The 19,661-nt window shown below is 40.3% G+C and overlaps 1 protein-coding gene across 3 annotated transcripts in view; it reads right to left on the bottom strand.

Annotated features, from left to right (window-relative positions):
• Nucleotides 1-19,348, bottom strand: part of PARD3B (par-3 family cell polarity regulator beta) — a 429,596-nt gene extending 410,248 nt beyond the window's left edge. For 2 of the 3 annotated variants that reach the window (XM_061455076.1, XM_061455066.1), the window contains exon 1: nucleotides 19,038-19,348. In XM_061455076.1, the coding sequence (XP_061311060.1) occupies nucleotides 19,038-19,157 (120 nt within the window). In that variant the 5' untranslated portion in view covers nucleotides 19,158-19,348. The remainder of the gene's footprint in view (nucleotides 1-19,037) is intronic. The other variant, XM_061455058.1, reaches the window with a different exon arrangement.
• Nucleotides 19,349-19,661: the final 313 nt, after the last annotated feature.

Below are 19,661 nucleotides of genomic sequence, written 5' to 3'. Positions count from 1 at the left end.
TCAAGAAGTTTTCTTCATACAGTGAGACAGAGAAGAATTTTATTCCTTCTAACAGGAATAAATTAAACATTCAAGTATGAGCTGAACCAAAGGTTTCTTTCTTCAGAAACAATGCAATTTCTCCTACCTTTTGGCAGATCTCCTTTCAGACTATAACAGGGGAAGCTATTCCAGGGAAGCAAACAAGTAAAAAACAAATCTCCTTTTATTTATTTATTTTCACACACACAAAATTTTTGTTTAGATTTTCACTTCACCTTTTAAGGCTAGTTGTGAAAACTTATCCCTTCCTGATTTGTGGGGGATGGAGGTTTAATCATCATCAGATGTGACACAGCCAAATGGTGAAACTACAAAGCAGGAAAGAAGTCCTGGAAAAAAAAGATAAAATTTTGCATAAGGTCACTTTGAAGACCTCATTTTAAACGTTTGTGTCTTTGAAGGTGCTAGAAACATTGTGTCAAAAGGGGGACTCTAATCAGATCAGGTCAGGTCAGTACAGAAACAGATTTATCTCTGTCACTAAGATGGGTTTTATCTCAGCACATCTGCAGTTTTTGTGAAGCCTACTCAGGCTGTTTGCCTTGCTGCCATCCTTAAATACAGGAGGGGAAAGAGCAAAACAAATAAAGGCAACCAAACAATTCATGCGTAAGGCCTGTGGAGTACCGAAGACTTGTGACAGAGAAACTGTTACCCATCTGGGAAAGGGCAGAAAAATCTTCCCTTGTTTTTCTTTGAAGTCAAGGGGATTACTGAGTGAAGGCAGACAGACAACAACCAGAAAGCAGAGTTTCTTTTTAGTGTTTGGAATAATACAGCATAAGCACAGCTCACTAAAACCTTTACATTCAACATGCTAAATGGTCAGAAAAAGCACTAATCAACCCCTGGACACCAAAGAGCCAAAAATATTTCTTGATCGTTAGCCACCTTCAATTATGCTCTGAGAAATTAGTAGGACAAAGTACTAATATGACTATGAGTCAAACATAACAGCAAGGACTGATAACCACTTCTTTCTCTCTCCTTCACCTATCCTTTTCACACCACCACACATCAAACTTCATTTTGGATGAATGAAACTCATTCTTCTCCTACTCTTTCTTCCTCTTTCCTACCCCTACTTGTTTTCATGTGCAATTAACACATTGTTTTTCCTGAGTAGATGGAAAAAACAAGCATCTACAAGTTATAATAGCCACCTCCTTAAAGCAAGACAGGCTTAGATATCAGAGAGCTTCCTTCCATCTTGGGCCGTCTCTAAAGGTGTTGCTTGCTACAAGCAACATGACACAAGTTATATACATGCCACCAGTTTACTTCTTTAAAAATACCCCAGTTCACATTTTAAGGATAATGATCCTGCTCTGAGCTCCTGGGAGACAAACAACGGAACACAAGCATACTGAAAGTCCTTCAGATATGTTACAAAGTATAGCAAAGGGAACACGGTGACTAGGTTTCCTCCACTTGAGTCACTTGACACCTACATACTATAGGCCAGCAGAATGGAAAGAGTGAAACATTTTCTGTCCCTCAGAGACAGTGTTTGCAAAGAGATTGTAATATTTCTTACTCTTTAGCCATCTTCATATGATTATGTTTTGAGAAATTAACATGTACCAATGGACTATGTACTAACAAATAGAAAGTATTCCCATCTTCCACAAGGAAAGGGAAGATATACATCTCACCTAGTGAAATCTACTATTACTAGAGAAGAGAAAGAAGAGAAAGCTGGCTTATTGTGGTAATTATTCAATATTATACTGAACACACAGGGGAAAAATAGTCATCTCTGAGGAGGAAAACAGCGAAAACTGCCAAGATATCCTTAGCATGGATTTTCCAATAGTCAGAGCAGAATTATATAAATCCAAAATGACCCAGAATATTTAAAATTACACTTAGTGCAGCTTCAATTTGCAGTACTGGAACCCTTCAAAAATAAGAGTAGTCTGATTTTGTATTGAATCGGAATGAGTGAGAACCATGAATATGGCCCGCTATCTGAATACTGCCTGAATAAAATACAATGTAGAAAAAACATCATGAGAAGGATCACACAGCCCACTGTTACACTCCAACACTGGGCATTTACGAAAAATATTCCAGTGAAGAACAAGTATCTAAAACAAGAACAGGCAAAGACAGCTGGAGACACACATGAGGCAAACAGGTCCACACTGCAGTTGTAACAACTACAAAACAAACACCCCTAAAGCCTCAGTTGAAACTGGAATGCACTGTACGTCAGGCTCTGAATCCAAGATAACTACACAAATGCAAGAATGCAAGCATAAACTGATCTTCAGTTATAAAGTAAGACTTTCCTTTAACTCACCCAGCCTATTAGGCTAGATGGCTTCAACAACATAGAAACACAAGACTCACCCTTTTGTAAGTGAACACAACAGCTACAAAACAAAACATCTATAAGTAAATCCACAACATTTAAAGTTTTAACTTCCATATCCCACATTCTCCATGCCAAATACTAGCTACAATACTCAGAGTAGTATTGTTTTGCTAATAAGAAAACTGCTACACAGCTACAGGCACCTGGCAAATAACAATTAGCAGTGATTCTGGATTTTTGCTTGGTACCTGAAGGTAATACTGGGGGGGCAAGTGACCACAGTCATGATTTCTTAAAATCCAACTTAAAAGTAAGCACACAGAACTATAAAGCTACTCCTTCAAATTGCCACCTGTTCTCCACACAGAAATGATCAGGGGACTGGAGCACCTCCTGTATGAAGACAGGATGAGAAAGTTGGGGCTGTTCAGCCTGGAGAAGAGAAGGCTGCGCAGAGACCTCATAGCAGCCTTCCAGTATCTGAAGGGGGCCTATAGGGATGCTGGGGAGGGACTCTTCATTAGGGACTGTAGTGACAGGACAAGGGGTAACGGGTTAAAACTTAAACAGGGGAAGTTTAGATTGGATATAAGGAGGAAGTTCTTTACTGTAAGGGTGGTGAGGCACTGGAATGGGTTGCCCAGGGAAGCTGTGGATGCTCCATCCCTGATGGTGTTCAAGGCCAGATTGGACAAAGCCTTCGGTGGCATGGTTTAGTGTGAGGTGGTGTCCCTGCCCATGGCAGGGGGGTTGGAACTAGATGATCTTAAGGTCCTTTCCAACCCTAACTATTCTATGACTCTATGAGTCTATTAAATGATGGAAAAAAAGAGAAAAGGCAGGCATGTGTACAAGAATACTGTATTTCAACAGCAAAGTCCAGGTTGAGTGAACAACACATTTATTTTGCCAATTAAATCTTAAGGTACCTTAAATTCAAACCATTCAATACAGCTACAGATAACAAAACCACAGGCTAGCTGTAAACCCACACAACAGAGTTTGTAGCAAACTCAGCACTGAAGCATACCAGACCTTGAACAAAACCACAATAAATGCCTCAGTATTTATAGCAAGAACAGCCACCACTTCAGTCTTGCACCTAGAAACTAAGATTCTTCTATTTACAACTGTTTGGTCCTTCCTTTGACAAAGTGATTCATGTATTTGCAGCTGACACATGACTGCTTATCAGAAGCAGCTGAAAGTTTCAAACGTGACTGAGTAACAGCAGACTCTGAAGTCACACAAAACAGAACACAAATGCCTGTAAGATCATGCAGATCAGGCATGCTGAAATCCTGTACAACCTTGTAACAAAACTGAGCTTTAGACAAAGCTCAAGTAAGAAACTAGTAAATTACAGAGGTAGAACCTTATATTCCAGATAGAAAGCCATTACATATTTTTTGAAAGAAAAAAAACAAACAAACCCTCACTCAATCACATGAAAGTATTCCACTTATTTCACAGAGAAGTCAGACTTTTCTGCGCAGTGCCACCTAATTCCTGTATGGATCAACCCCCAAGCAGAGGCTGGGGAGGAATTTTGCCAGAAGCTGGGTAGACTTACACCATCAAGGCCAGTCAGACCCCAAATCACCCCTGTCTTCCTACAGTTCCAAGGCTGGTGTGTCGCAGCAATGGCACCACACACCAATGACACCACTTCCCACATCAACACTGATCAGCTCTCTCCACACCCTTCGACAACCTACTAACAGTTCATTGCTCTCTTCAGAGTTGCACTGAGCATGGGTTAAAATGATCTTTAAGTAAAACTAACAAGCAAGCACTACCTAATGCATGAACATTAGTCAGCTTCACTGGCTCTGGCTATTGCTTGAAAGAAAATGAGCAGGAAGTTTAAAAAATAATAAACACATTTACCAACACAATATTACACCATGGGAATTAGCATATAATCTCTCTCACATCTTGTGTTGTATTAATACAATTTATATGATCACAGTACTACATTTTTAAGTTGTAGTATTTGGCTTTCGAAATACAGCAAATACACCTGGGAAGAGCCCAAACAACCTCTACCTGTAATCATATTGGCAGAGCCAAATGATGAAAACTGGTCAAACAAAGGCAATTCTCACTCCTAAAATCAACTTCCATCTTCTCCTGACTGATAATACAGAACATGTCAGAGTTCACACATCATCAACACTTTATGCCATATGCCTAAACACATCTCACGAAGTTGATTTTGGCCAGATAGAAGACAATAAAGAAGAGAATGAAGTTATTCACTCTTTCATTGAAATTTAATACCACTACTGAGCAGAAGGGTTCATCCCAACCTGTCCCTTATCCCAAAGCACAAAACTGCTTTCTCCTGATATTCCAAGTGTCTTCAGGAAAACAGATTCACAAAAAAGTTAAGAACAGCTTCAGAGATCTAAAGGAAAAGAGAAGGTGGCAAAACAAAATGAAAGTCACTGCAAAGCAGATAACAGACAGGCAAGTAGAGTATTCGGCTCAAATATAGAAAATGACACGTAAGGATCATATACCAGTTACTGCTTAGTGGCAACTTCCTCCAACCCTCTGACCAGGAATTTCTTTCTAGAGTTTGCAGGAGGGCTATATGGAAACTTGCCTCACACGATTTTAATCCACTCAGTCCAACCCCACAAGAAATTTCAAATGAAAAACAACAGCTGGTAAGCAAACTTGATTAAACGCTGTATTTGCATACATTTTGCAACAGTCCCGAGATGCCATTACAACCTTCCTCTTCATTTGCAGTTTGATGCCATCCATCACTCATACAAATGAGTCATATTTACTTTTCAGTCAGCTACCTCATTCATTCTCCTCAGGCTCCACAACTGTATCCATATACATTGGCTTTATATTATGCCATGCATGAGCACTGACAGAAGATTTCACTGTAAAATTAAAAGCCTATTGGAAATGCCTACAGCAAACACGATATAACATAGCAAATAACATAGTTATTCACAAGAATGCCCAAGGCTAACCAGGTTACAGGAATGCTTTATCACAATGCACTGTCAACAGGACTTCAAGTGTAATGTTACCTTCTCATTAACATAGGTGATTATATCTCAGTTTCCCAACTCACATACACAAACACGGGTAAAGAGCCATTCAGTGATGAGTTCAGCCACAAAATGCTGAAGGCTTTTCAACAAAATAATTGGATCTGCTTTCACTAAATTTTATCACTCTGTGCGGTGCCTGAAAAAAGGAAACCAGCACATGCAATGAAACGGTTGATTCTCTCTTTAAATGGCTACTAAGAAAGGAAACAGCCATTGTCAGTTAATAGAAAAATGATAACATCAGAATTTGCTGGTATAATGGTCACATAAGGTAAGTGATTTGGCCTCCTACAGAACCTGCAACAGCTTTGCCTGCATTATTAGTGGTATCTACACAGACTATGAATTTAGGCTCCAAAACAAAAACCAACAAGAAACAAACTTAAAAATTCATTAAGTAAGCCTGAGCAAGATTACAACAGTATTAAACAGTTTGATCATTAAACTGTAGCTTGCATCTTTGAGTATTAACTCATGTTTATCTAAAACCATCATGTAAAAACTGATGCAGAAGAACATTTTTCACTAAGAAAAAACAATTGTATGAACCTTATCACACACAAGTTGTTTCAAAACTGAAATAAAAACATCTTTGCAAATGTTAATTTCAAAACAACTACTGTCTGCAATATGGGATGTGGAGCTAAGACCTGCACTGTCAAGTCTGCTTATGAACACTAACATCTTGGATTGTGCCATACTACCAAGTTGAATTTGTTGTTTTGGTTTTTTTTTTTCCCTCTTCACAAAAAACCCTAGTGGTAAGCCAAACAGTTAATCTCTAAATATACAATGCATAAAAGAGTAATTTCAAACCAGAAAAATGGAAGACACTTATAATCACCACAGCATTCACATTTGAATGACAGCTAAACATAAAGACACATCAAGCATTCAGCCATCTGGAAAGAAGCTGGTATTTTTTTCATATTGTCTGTTCTCAAACCCTTAAGGCAAGAGTCAGAGGTTGACCAAGACTTCCATTTAGAGAGATGCTTATTTCGTATCTACAGCCATTAATGAACTGCAGTATGAACAATAAGCCAGACTCCTCCACTTTCACTGAATTCAAGAGGTGGCTGTGTCAGCCAAACAATACACGCATACTGCCAGATGTATGTTACATTTGAAACATCTGAAGTTACAAAAAAAGACCTGGTGTTGTTCTAGTCCCTTTGAATACAGCTTATTTAATAAAATGATGATAGCAACGAATACGTATTTTACTCTTCAAGACAAGAAAGAATATGATGGCAATATATATATACATATAACTGCAAAAGTCATGATATATGAAAAACCACAACCAAAGAAGGTATTCAGCCTCTATTCAGAGTTAAATGGTAATGAACATTGCTGTAAAACAAACACATTGCAAGTACAGCTAGCAGACACGCAGGATGAAAAGAGTGAGCAGGATGACAGTCCAACTTTTGCACTACATTTTTAATACTACTTTAAAGGTCTAGTAAGGAAAAATACACTGCATATACAAAAGCAAACCATGTACTCCTTTCAGTTTCTGACTTGCTGCAATCACTCCCCCACAACACAAAAAACTACTTTAAATGGAAGACGGCTTAAACTAACACTCTTCCAGACTCAAGGACTAAGGGGTCAATACTGGCACACTCCCATGTGATCCATATTGCTTCAAGCATGTGAAAAGGGTAAGAGTTTAGAGCAATTTTGCTCTGTTCACAATTTCAAACAATAAATGGACTGAATACAACAGTAATCATAAGGAGGAAAAAACCCTCAAAAGTCATATACTTAAAATGCACAGGCCACAAATGTTCTTTTAAGCATTTCTGAGTTGAGTATTTTGAGCAAAAAGTCGTTCTTAATTTTGCTATTTTTTAAGCCAGTGGAGTGGTTTCTATTAGGGTTTTTCAGGTACAGCTAGGACCTCCCATCAGACAGCAGCTGAATGAGAGCTATCCAAGTAACCGTTCCCAAAACATTAATACAGAATATTTTCTGGATCTTTGAGTGCTAATCTTCTTGCCTAACATAAAGATGTCATTATTTATCATTTGCCAAAACAGACCCTCACATTAGATTATGTTTTTCCCCACACACGCATCTACTTCCCCCCTCCAAAAAATAATCTATCTTCCTTTTTCACAGCAGTCTAAACAACACCTACAACATGACTGCTACACTACTATGCAAACATTGGTGTTTCTCTATGCACAATGTCAAAATGTCAATGAACCCTCTCCCTTTTGCTGCCCAATACAACTATTTCAGGTTTCTTGCTTTTCAGGGAGTTTTCTTTTTGTAGCTTATAATGCCAGAACTCCTGGAACATTTGTTCAGAATACATTTATTACAGCCAGCAGGGGAAAATTAATTGTGAGTTGGCAGCAGCTAGGTTTTAAAATGAGCCTCATTCTCTGGGAGCTGAGCATGTAAACTCCTTTCAGTCCTTCAAAATTTTCAACAAGTCTTTCTACCCCACACAAGACATGGGAAGATTCAATTCAAGGGAGCAATCTCCTTTCCAAGCCTCCATTCTTTGGGCAGAGAAAGACCAGGTTGAGAGGTGTCAGAAGCAGAAGATGACAGCCAAATTTCTAACATCCGCTAAAAAAAAAGAAAAAAAAGCCCAAACATATGCCATATTTGTTAAATAAGGCAACTGCTAGAAACAGACTTCTGAAAAACATGCCAATAAAGTAAATTTGATATTAGCATGCTGTTGTACACTATCCTACTGAGTGGGAACAGGGAGCAGAAAAGACAAAGACAATTTCTGTATAAAATCTCAGTAGACTGAGTAACCTAAAGAAAATGCAATTGAAGTCAATGAGTCAAAGCAAAGTATGCCACATTTCTGGCACACTAGAACAAACCAGGTACCTCCTCAAATTCGGAAGTCCTTATTCAGTATGAAATAAACCAGCTTGTAAAAAAAAAAAAAAAACCTAAGTGATTGCTGACAATCCCTTACTGTAGCCAAATATTTTATTTATTAGGATAAAAAAAATTGTACCTCAATAAAATTCATTGTTATAGACAACAGAATTTTGACTCAATGTGAATAAAAGGAATATGGTTTGGAGGTAAACTATTTTCACAGTATTCACAATACAGAGATATTTGATTGATGCAATAACGTATTTGCCTCTTTTTTCCTGCAAAGTTAACAAATACGGATATATTTTTCCTAAATGCAAGAGTCTTTACTCAGGGAAAAGAAAACAACTTCCTGTATGACTTCTGGTTTCCATATAAGCTTTCATGTAGACTAACTCACGGTTCAAGTAGTTCAAACAAAAAGCAAGATAATTTGTAAGAACTTCTTTAAAGAAATAACTTAAGTAGTGAATGGAAGACTTCAAGGTTATTTATTTTAAAAGCAGCAGCTTGTTTCAGTTTAAAAACATGCAGGCAAGATGCAGTACGATCACCCAATTTACTGATAACGAAGTATGACGTAGGCCAGAGTATCAACAGAGGAAGTTACCTACTTGGTTTTGCCCTGGATAGACTGAGGAACAGTTTTCATTACACAACTACACAGGCCTTATTGCCCATAAAAGAGAAAAGGTCTGACTAACCCTTTCAGGGCTTAAACTGCTACAAAACAGCAACTTCACTTTGATCAGATTTGCAGAACCCCAGAATTACTTCTGTTTTTGGAAGAGCTACAAACACGCTGTCGTAAGTAGCCTTGTTTGTTGCTTCTTCTAATTGTGCACTACTGTCCTACCTTTGTGATGTTTAGCATCTAGGATAAATCCAACAAAACTTCCAAGATGAGAATCCTCCATCAGAATCCTTACTGTACTAGGTAAGAAACCCTTATAGAAAAAGTCACAGCTGGCAGAATGAGAATTTCAAAAGCTGCTCAACCAGGGATCCACAGGAAAGACATTTTGTAACTGACCTCCAGGCAGGAGTTGCAGGGTTTGGCAGCACATGCAATTACACCAAGCTACGGAGGAATAAGTTAGTTGAGTTACGCAGATCACATGCTACCTTCCGTATTCATAAAACTCATCACTTACAAAAGGTCTGTATCTAAATCAGTCTACAGACAACACTGCCACTAACACCAAAGTCTTAAGCCTTAAGCTTACAGTCTGCTTTCAATTCTGGCTGCGGCTCAGAAATAAAAAGTAGGCAAGCACAGAATGTTAGCAGAAAGCTTTGTTACACTCTAAATACCATCCATCAAATTCAGCACCAAATGAGTATCACAGGGGATTATTAAAAAAAATTATCATAGTCAGTTTAGGCAAAAGTCACAGCAGGCAAACTGTGCACTAAGAACTGCGTTCAACAAAAAATGCCACCTACAGGGACTGAAGTGAATGGTACCTACATTCAGTAGTAGTTGGACTCCTTAAAACACGCAAAAATGGCACAATTATACCGCAAACCCTCTACATGAAATTCTGGCCTTATCCCATTAATGACATGCAGCACTACAAGACTAACAAAAAAGAAAAAAGGCCAGGAAAGATTATATGCTCTCAAAGCTTCTAATTTGAGGAAAAACATAAATAAGGACCTACTTCTACATAAACACCACCAAAATGCATAAAGACGTGCTTAACTCTGCCTGCCCACAGGCACACCACCGAAGAGAACAGCTGCAGAGCAGTACATGCATCTTTTCAACCAGTCATCTTCTACAAAAGCTGAAGATCACCTACCTACTTAAAGGAAGGAAAGAACCTTGTAATGGTAACTTTCAGGGAGATGTGAAAAAAACGCTAACTGCCACAGCCTTTCACAGATAACGGAAGGCATAAATCAATGCCCAAACTAAAAGAAATAACCCTCAACTGTATGATGGTCTACAGGTGGGTGCTCAAGGTGCATTCCAAAGTTTGGACACAGGCCAAATCCACCATAAACAGGGAGTTACATAAGTATTTATGACCTGTCTCTCCTTCAAAGGTCCAAATAGAGATATACTGTATTCTAAACTCTTTGGAGCTAAAAGATTACTCTAAACTACTCTTAGTTGACCTGTACACTGACACCCAAATTAAAAGAAACAGGAGATGATTATACGGGGTTTTCTTCCCCTCAGAAAAATCTAAACCTCAAGACACTCAAGTTTGCCAATAAAGATCAGCTCAACTGTTGACAGACTGATGAGAATGAAATAGTATCAGTATAACAATCTGACAGTATTCTAAGGTTTTAGGGAAGAAAGATGAACAGAAAAATTTGATTACTCAAAGGAAAAATAAAGACAGACAATTTTCCCAGAATACAAGTCTCAGATCTTCTTCCAATTGTGTCAAATTCCCCTTTACTCTAAGCACCCCATTTTCTTCTACTGATTGAGAAATGACTGCATTTTTTGAAAGGAAAATCATAGGGAGGGTGCCTGTTAAGATTCACCAATAGCTAGTACTTCATTGGGAATCTGGAAAACATTCTATCAGATAAGCTGTACTGCAAAACCATTTGGCTCAATGGAGTCTTATCTTTGAAGTTGAATCCCTAGCCAGAAAATGCAAAAGAAACTAAGAGCCCAAACAGAGCCAGCTGTTAGCCTCTACCCATCAGACTGAATTCTGATTCCAAATATCAGTCTTTGTTAGACTACAATCATTCATCTTCCTATCTACCATTCATATAAATGGTACCCTTATTATCAGCTCTAAGAAGCACGTTCTTTCAAGCATTCTGTGGTTTTCTTTTTCATGCATATATAGCAACCAATAAAGAAAAGCACTGAAGTAAGAGGTCTCACTGGCAATAAATGCTGCCAGTGCATCCTCACGAAACCAATGAACAACTTGTCTAAACCTCCCAATTCGGAAGCATTCCCAAGAGCAAATTTAAGCACTGGAATAGTGCTGTGGCACCTGCCACAACAAAGCAAAGTCATTAGTTCTGAATGGATGTACTGGTGGCATAAAAATTACAGGTTTACACTAGAAAGCTAGACAGATGTTGATGACATTAAAACATTACAAGAGTTCATTTAAAGGAGGTGTCTATAGCACAATCACTAGGCATAAGAAGAAACTTTTACAGAATCAGGTAATACATATTTCCTCTTTAAACTGAGGATAGTGGTTCCAAAAAAGTCCTATGCCATGGAATCGGTAATCTCTTCTCACACAGTTTTCTTTACATACCAGGTATTGAAGTAATACATGAGAAATAAAAGTACTGACAAGACTTAGAGTAACCTGAATGGATCAAAGAATGCTTTTATTGAGGAAGATGCTATGGAATTACTGCACGGACATTTTTTCCAAAAGTTCTTGTAACATACCAATTTTCTGAATTCCTTATATGAAGCAGCTTTCTCATTTACCAATGTATCCAGGTCAGTGGAATTCACAAGTCTGCTTCTAGCAACAAGTCATTCACATGAGCCCATCATTTCTGTTTAGTCAGTTCCATGACATAAAATGGGTATATCTTTATGCATAAGCAAGACTCAAGAATGACATATAAAAATACAATGCAGAATCTGTTTTCAACAATACTAATTGCTCAAGATGTTTAGCATTATCATAGTCATTAAGGATAAATCACAGGCATCTTAATACAGGGCTAGAGGGAGTTTTCAATAATGAAGCAATAGGTCTTCATGCCTAGAAAAGCTGCAGTTATGACATTAGCATCATTACAAAAGCCTGAAGAATGTTCTGCTCAACGGGGAGAAAATATGCTGTTTCAGTAGCAGAATGCACAGTGTGGTGTGATTCAACTGACCTATTACACTGAACAAGTAAGGGGGAAAGTATCAGCACATAACGTGAACCATTATTTCCAAATAGCTGTATCCGTTAAAAACGTTAAGTTTTTAAGAAAATACCGACAGAACACAATCCTCCTTTTTGAAATACTTAGGTGAAGGAAATATTACAGCTGCATTTTATGCAGCAAGAAAAAGCACCTCCTGGTTCCATCCTATGCCAGAAGGAATCTATATGTATTCTTTTACATTAAGACTCCCATACTACATGCTGCTTCCCAAATTGGAAATAAACACACACACCAAAAAATACTATTTGGGGTTTAAATTCCTTCTTCATAAATTCATACAAGACTACCCAGGGCTTGTCTTCAACTGGGCAGAGCGACAGGAAACAGTCACTCCTGAGTACTCTGTACAGCTCTTCAATGGTTCCTTTCTATGACTATTTAAACATTCAGTTACTACTTGAGAGACAGCAAAGGTTTTGTAATAGCTACTGAGTAGTACTCGGAACTAGATAAATATGATTTGGAAGGCAAAAATGAAAACTGTATTAGCACATACACTCAAGTCTGAGCTGCAGTATTTTCAAGATCATTCTTCTCATTTTGCCTATTGAATTTCCATCAGTTCTATCCAGCTCTACACTTCCACTGAAACACATTAACATCAGGTAACTTAGTATTCAGCCAAAAGCCCAAGTTACTGGCAGTAATCTACTTCTTAAAAAGAACAAAGGGATCCAAAACATTCTTTTTCAGGTTACATAAGTACATAATGCTCCGTAAGACATTTTGTATGACAAGTCTGACAAAGTCCAGTGGCAGTTTTTCTTTGGATTATAAACACCTGTTAGAGAAAAGGAGACTAGAAGTCTACCAAAAATCTCATTACACATCACTTGTGGCCACAGACATTCTATGCAAAAGTGTTAAAAAGGTAGGTACTTCTTAACTTTGTTTTTCAGCATCACTGTAAAAGTGATACTGAAGATTCTGTAAGAGACACAAAATTCTGCCACTTGAAAAGCTATTTCCAGTCTCCATGAAACCTGATCATGAGTGTTACTAAGGCAGAACAGTTTGTTTTATACAGATGTTTTTAAATCATTTGCCTCCTTCTCTTTTCTTTACTCCACTCCACTTAACATGGCCTTTCTATATGAGTCAGTTACCCATAAACTCGTATGACAGTAATGGAAAAGCAGCATATGAAGCTATACTCTTTTTTAGTATGATATCACAGTGAACAAATCTGAAGGCTAAATGCAAAGTGATGACCAAGCTGTTGACTGAAATACATCAGTTTACAATACAATGTAAAAGCTCACTAACATGCTGTAGCTGACTAACACTAAGGCAAATATGAGAACGAATAGTTAAAATATTTCCTAACGAAACAGTACTTAAAAACAAAGCTCAGAACTGCTATGGTAAAACAAAGATTATGGATTAGCCTATGTTTTACTAGGGATAGGGTTAAAAAAAAACCCACAAAAGTTCTAAAACAAACTCAGATAGGCAAAAAGAGACAAAAACAGAAAAAAAAAACACACAAAAAAGCCTAGTAACCCAGTCCAAGACAAAAGTGCCACACAAACACAACTGTATTACTCTGCCTTTATAAAGCTAATACTTACAACTTGCCCAAAATGGAAAAATGTTTCTAACAAAGGATTTCTTTCAAAACTTCCCACATACATCTTCTAAAGACATCTATTGTGGTTTTGCAAATATTTTTTTAGAAGCATAGATTTTGGAGTCAAAGTAAATTGTCGTCTTCCCTACCCCCGATGTTTTTAGAGAAACTACAAGAACATTCAGTACTCCTTCTGCTTGCTGGCTGATTTACAATAGCAATACATAATTCCAGAAAACTAACTGTCATGTTGTGGGGCAGGCAAGAACAGAAAGAAAAGGAAAAAGTATTTTATTAGTAGGAATTATAAATATATATATAAAACTATTGAGACAGTCAATCTGCAGCATTATCTCCTTAAAGGCATCCAGCTTGGGAAAGATCACCAATACATCCAAAACAACACACTGGTTTTGCTCTAATCAAATATGCACAATTCTTGAATCAACTTAGTCACTGTATTACTGCTTTCTACTCAGTCTGACTGCCAATCAAAACTACCATTACCTTCCAGAATCAACCGCTGGTTTCTGTACATTCACATCAGTGGATACACTCTAAAGCCCACAACAACTGGAGATCAAGTCCCTATAAGACAGTTAATTAATATTTGATTGTGTGTGTCAGCATTCCTAAAGAGAAGCCCACAAAGGCTAAGTGAGCCACTCAAGAATACAACTTAAAATGACATATTTAAAACTGATATGAAACCAAGAAATTGCAGTGCTCATTAACTTTGCTACATGGCTTCCATGTCTCATCCACTCAACTGGCTTCTACGAACAAGACTTCAAACAGCCAAAGTAGTCACTTCAGACAAGTTATCTAGGTTAAGTGCCATGCATGCAAACATGAGTAAAATAGTACACAGATGATAAACACCACTTCCCCATCTCTGGCTCCTCCAGAGAGATAAAAAAACCCTAGGAGAGGCAAGATGTTTTTATACATTTTCCTGGGAAAAGTTTCACTGCTGCTTAGAGAAAAGTCATTGCGGATTTCACTTGCTAGTTTGAGCCAGGGCATACATCGCTTTCTGTACCAACAGCACTAAAGACCTTTCAGTTAGCCAACTAGCATCTCTAGCTGAACCAAGGGCTTTGCTACAAAGCTACCAATTCAAATACTGTCTCCTACTTGGGGGAAGCCACATTTCAAAGGGGAGAACCATGAGCCAAACGGTGCATTTAGCCTGGATGCATTTAGCCCCACATGCATTGAGGAACTGCTGTCAAAAGGACCACTCAGATCCAAACATCACAAGAGCATATGGAACCCTTCAGTGCTGACCCAGAACCCTTCTTTCTCCCTCTCTCATCCACATACTCAGGGAAAAGCAAACAAGGAAAAGGTCTCTCACAACTCACTGGAAAACAATCAGTGAGGTACCTTGTCTTACATCTATGGGCTATGCCTTATAGCCACAGAGAAGCACACGCACCACCAGGCACAGCAACCCAAGTATTTTGCAGTACATCTGCTCTCACTCGAGCAAAGAATCCTAAATACAACAGATGACATGCAAGTGCTCCCCCAAGGCACCAAAACCACCGGTTACAAGAAGTACTAAGGGACTGGGCTGACAGGGAATCATTAATCCTACTGTATCCACCTGTCAGCAGCAAGCCTTAACACACAACAGTACTAAACTGCAACTAAAGCAGAACCTGTGCCACAGCAAAGTACCACTGAGCATCCGTTGTACCACTAAAACACAAGTTACTTTCTGAGATGACAGTCACTTCCCTGAAAATTTATTTACAATTCTCACAACTGAACATTTTCTTAAACACAAGGATGCTGGGAAGGGACTCTTCATCAGGGACTGTAGTGATAGGACAAGGGTTAGTGGGTTCAAACTTAAACAGGGGAAGTCCAGGCTAGATACAAGGAAGAAGATCCTTACTGTGAGGGTGGTGAGGCACTGGAATAGGTTGCCCAAAGAAGTTGTGAATGCTCCACCCCTGGCAGTGTTCAAGGCCAGGTTGGATGGAGTCTTGGGTGACATGGTTTAATGTGAGTTGCCCCTCCTCATGGCAGGGGGGGTCGGAACTTGGTGATCTTAAGGTCCTTTCCAACCCAAACTATTCTATGATTCTATCTAAGACTATTTATATAATAAAATCCCAGAACACAGAAATCTCCTAATTGATACTGTAATGCAGAAAATAGTTCATAAGTCCAGACAGATACTTGTATCCTTCAGTGCACCAGACAAGACCTGCCCATTCAGAACTGCAACAGTACCTCTAAACCCCACTGCTAAACTCTGCAGCATCACAAAATAATCACTGGCTTGATTTTTCAGCTGAAACTGGCCCAATATTTTGTTTCATTTAACAGAGCGATTGAGCCTTCATGACCAAACCTTGCCAACACGGCCCAGCCAAGAAACCAAATCAAACTTGCTAAGAAAACACAGCAGGCTACAATCAGCAACTGAGTTCTCAGCTATTTACCAAAAGTCTCACAGAAACAGACTTAGTAATTTACTGCATCGATTTTCCTCTCATTTCAAGTATAAAGCATTGCCGCGTAGTCTAAACCTATTTAAAAATGTGCTATTTTTACACACAAATTCGAATATTTTACAGTATACATGTATACTGATTAATATCTAACCTTGCATCTTCCACTATCAGGCAAGTGACTGCAGTGTAATAGCAAAACAGGCTTCCAGAACAACCCCCAAAACAGAGAGCCTCTCACACACACATTTTTGTGGTATCTGGCAGTACCATAACGAATAAAAATTTCCTAAAGCTTGTATTGCAGCTACCTTTCTCATTTTCCATTCTCCAACTATGGATGATATTCCTTGTATGAACTTTCCTCCCTTCTACAAATATTTCAGGCACTTTAAACAGTCCCATTCTCCACTTCCTTCTTATAAAAGCTTTTAACACTTGAAACAAAATTAAAGAACACTTAACATGCCAACAGACACAGCAGCATTAGCATTTGGCCACAGGAAGTATTCCAAGCATTCTAGATATTCTGAAAAGAAAAACAAATCTTCTGTTAACACAAACTTGTTTATGCTCCCACACCTCACAGCAGATTTTCAATGCTGATTATCTTGAGATAAGCAGCTCTTTTCTCTAAGATTCTACACTTTTGTAAAGAAAGTTAATTTTAGAAAGAGCCCATAGAAGGAAAATGGCCAAACACCCAATCCATCCTTGTTAAATTGAACAAAAACTCTTTGCAAGGTAATAAAACTAATTGTTTGTGACTTCTGTATGATCTATTTTACCCCCTCAAATTTTGCCTTGGGAAAGAGCATTAACCCTAAATGATGCTTGTCAAGATAAGAGGAAATTCATCTATCTTTTTGGCTAGTTTCACCATAAATCATGTAGACTGAAAACTAACTAACTAAAGCACTGGAAGGGAGCTGTTTAAATTTCCAGTGAATGTGGGGGGAGAGGATGCAGAGTCATAAAACTTTCTTCAGTGACTTGAACGAAAACCTGTTCTCTATTTTTCAAGTCCTTTGGTTGCTTCCCCCACCCTGCCTCTTTACATGTCCTTGTACAAGCACTGCATCACCATTCCTCAAGGTGAACAGCAATTCTTTAACAAACTGGCCCATATCCACTTCACCCATCTACAATGCAGAGCAGGGAACACAAGACTTCTATAAGGAAACAGCCAGAGAAAAGTTTTGTTTACAAAGGCAGGAAATACACCATGGTCAGAAATGTGAACTCTGCCCTTTGGCTGTCCTATAGGGAAGGCTGGATGATTCTGACCTGACAATGAGCGGGACACAGAAGGTGACTGCTTAGCCTAAAACCGATTTTCTTCAAATATTACCCAAATAGCAGATCAGATATAAAAGCATGAAAAACTATTGGACTGCAGCACAATAAAACTCTGGCATTTACCTGAACCTTTCTGGTGCTGAAACTGCTCTCCTATAAATTGCTTACTGAGCCTTCTAGAACAGTCAGGGCCCTACCTAGAAATGTAGACACCCTTCTCTTCTCTAAAGGAATCATATCCCCCCCCCGAGGAAAGAAGGAAAGGCATTTGAAGTATTCACACAAAGTAGGCCACCTTTCAGCCATCATCATCACAACCACAAATCAAAGCTGAAATCAAATTTAAAATGCTTAAGTTCAAGTCAAGCTGAGAGTTAACTCTGTTTCTGACAAACCCCACTCTTGAAGAGACCTCATATCTGTTTTAGTCCTCTGAACCATACTTTGGTGCGAAAGATCTCACAGACTGTAACAACACCAAGAATGCTATAAGTAAGTACTATGCTGTTGTTACACACACACAATACTCATTAGAAAAAAAGACTTTTCACACAAAATATTTCTAAAGGTCTATGACTCTTAAGGCAGCTTAAAGCAGGCCACTTGCTCAGAAAGACTAACAGTGACCACGATAACCTCTACCACAGAGCAGTCTCAGCTGTTCATGATGGATTTCACATATCAGTAGCAACTTTTCCTCAAAACAAACCTACAAGAACAAGAATTTTACTTCCAGTTTTGCACTCAGGATGTCACAGCATTGATGGAGCACAGGAGAAACCAGCCCAGGGCACAGAAGTCTCGTAAGCCACCGGCTGTACTTTTTATTCAGATGTCTTATGAGGATGAACAATCCTACAAGGCCTTAATTCAGGGATTGTAACTCGCATCTTTTTCACAAAGCAGTGTTTGCACCATTAGGCCTTTCATCCATATTAAACATTATCCCATTAGCTTGCAGCACTTGCCTCTTGGAGGAAACAGAAAAAAGTATTTTTATGCTCAATTAGGTACAACCCAAGAAAAACTCAAATTCCTTTCATATAAAGGAAGTCACTACCCATGCAGATAGCACCACACTGAACAGTTAATGCCAGAAAACACAAGCTTTCATAAAAATAACATAAGTTATGCTTGCGTCTGTATGAAGTTTTTAGTCAACACGCACAGCAGCAACATAAGAAACCTCAAACCACGTAAAATCAACCATGGTTGTTCGTTAACCGAGTGGGACGCACTCCCGGACCGCCAGCATCAGCTGCTCACACCAACTATGTGGCGGGAGACTCGACAGCACGGGCCCACGCGAAACAGGCACCACCAGGACCACCCCCCGTGGGGCCGCGGGGCCTCCGCCGGACCCCCTCCAACCCAGCCCTCCCGCCGTCCGGTAACCGATCCCCCAGCCGTCCCTCGCACCGGCCCCGGGCCTTCCCCCAGGCCATCCCCTCGCGCAGACCTTTACCCACCGCCCCCCACTACGCAGGCCGGCCCCGCGCCCTCACCTTCTCCTGGGCCTTGCGGTAGCGCTGCAGGGCCTGCTGGGTGAGGTCCCGCACGCGGAGCTGCCCGTCCTTGCAGGGCACCACGATGCCCGTCCTCCCGAAGCACACGGTCACTTTCATCTCAGCGGACCGCCATGCCCTGCCCGCCCAGAAACGGCGCCCTCCGCGGCGGCGCTGCCCGGCCCGGCCGGAGCTCTCTGGGGGGGATGTATCGCGGCGCAGGTGCGATTGGCCCGGCAGCGCCGGCAGGTGCCTGTCCCCGGCCCCGCGGCGCGGCGGGGGCGGGCCGGCAGGTGCGCGCGGAGCCTGCGCCTCACCGCGCGCGGGCAGCGCCGGGAGCGAGGCCGCGGCCTCCTTCCGCCGCGCGGGCCGCTGTGCCCGCCCCTCCCCGCCCGGCTCTCTCCGGGGAGGCGCGGGACGGACCGGGCGGGGCGGCCCCGCGCGGCTGAGGGAGCGGCCGGCAGCGGCGGCGCCGGTGGCCAAGGGCGCGGGGCACGGCGGTGCCGGGCAGGTCGTGCCGAGCAGCGCCGCGCTTAAAGGAGCCGCTGCCTCGCAGGGCCCGCGGCGCGTAACGCCGGGCAGCTCCGCGCCCTCCCGGTACATCCCGGGGACAGGTGCCCGCCG

The sequence above is a fragment of the Pezoporus flaviventris genome, unplaced genomic scaffold (assembly GCF_033815535.1).
Source record: "Pezoporus flaviventris isolate CSIRO_AGI_PZ_B2104156 unplaced genomic scaffold, CSIRO_AGI_Pfla_v1 ptg000001l, whole genome shotgun sequence".
Lineage (NCBI taxonomy): Eukaryota > Metazoa > Chordata > Aves > Psittaciformes > Psittacidae > Pezoporus > Pezoporus flaviventris.
Note: the sequence above shows the minus strand (reverse complement) of the source record. Positions and strands in the feature narration are given on the sequence as shown.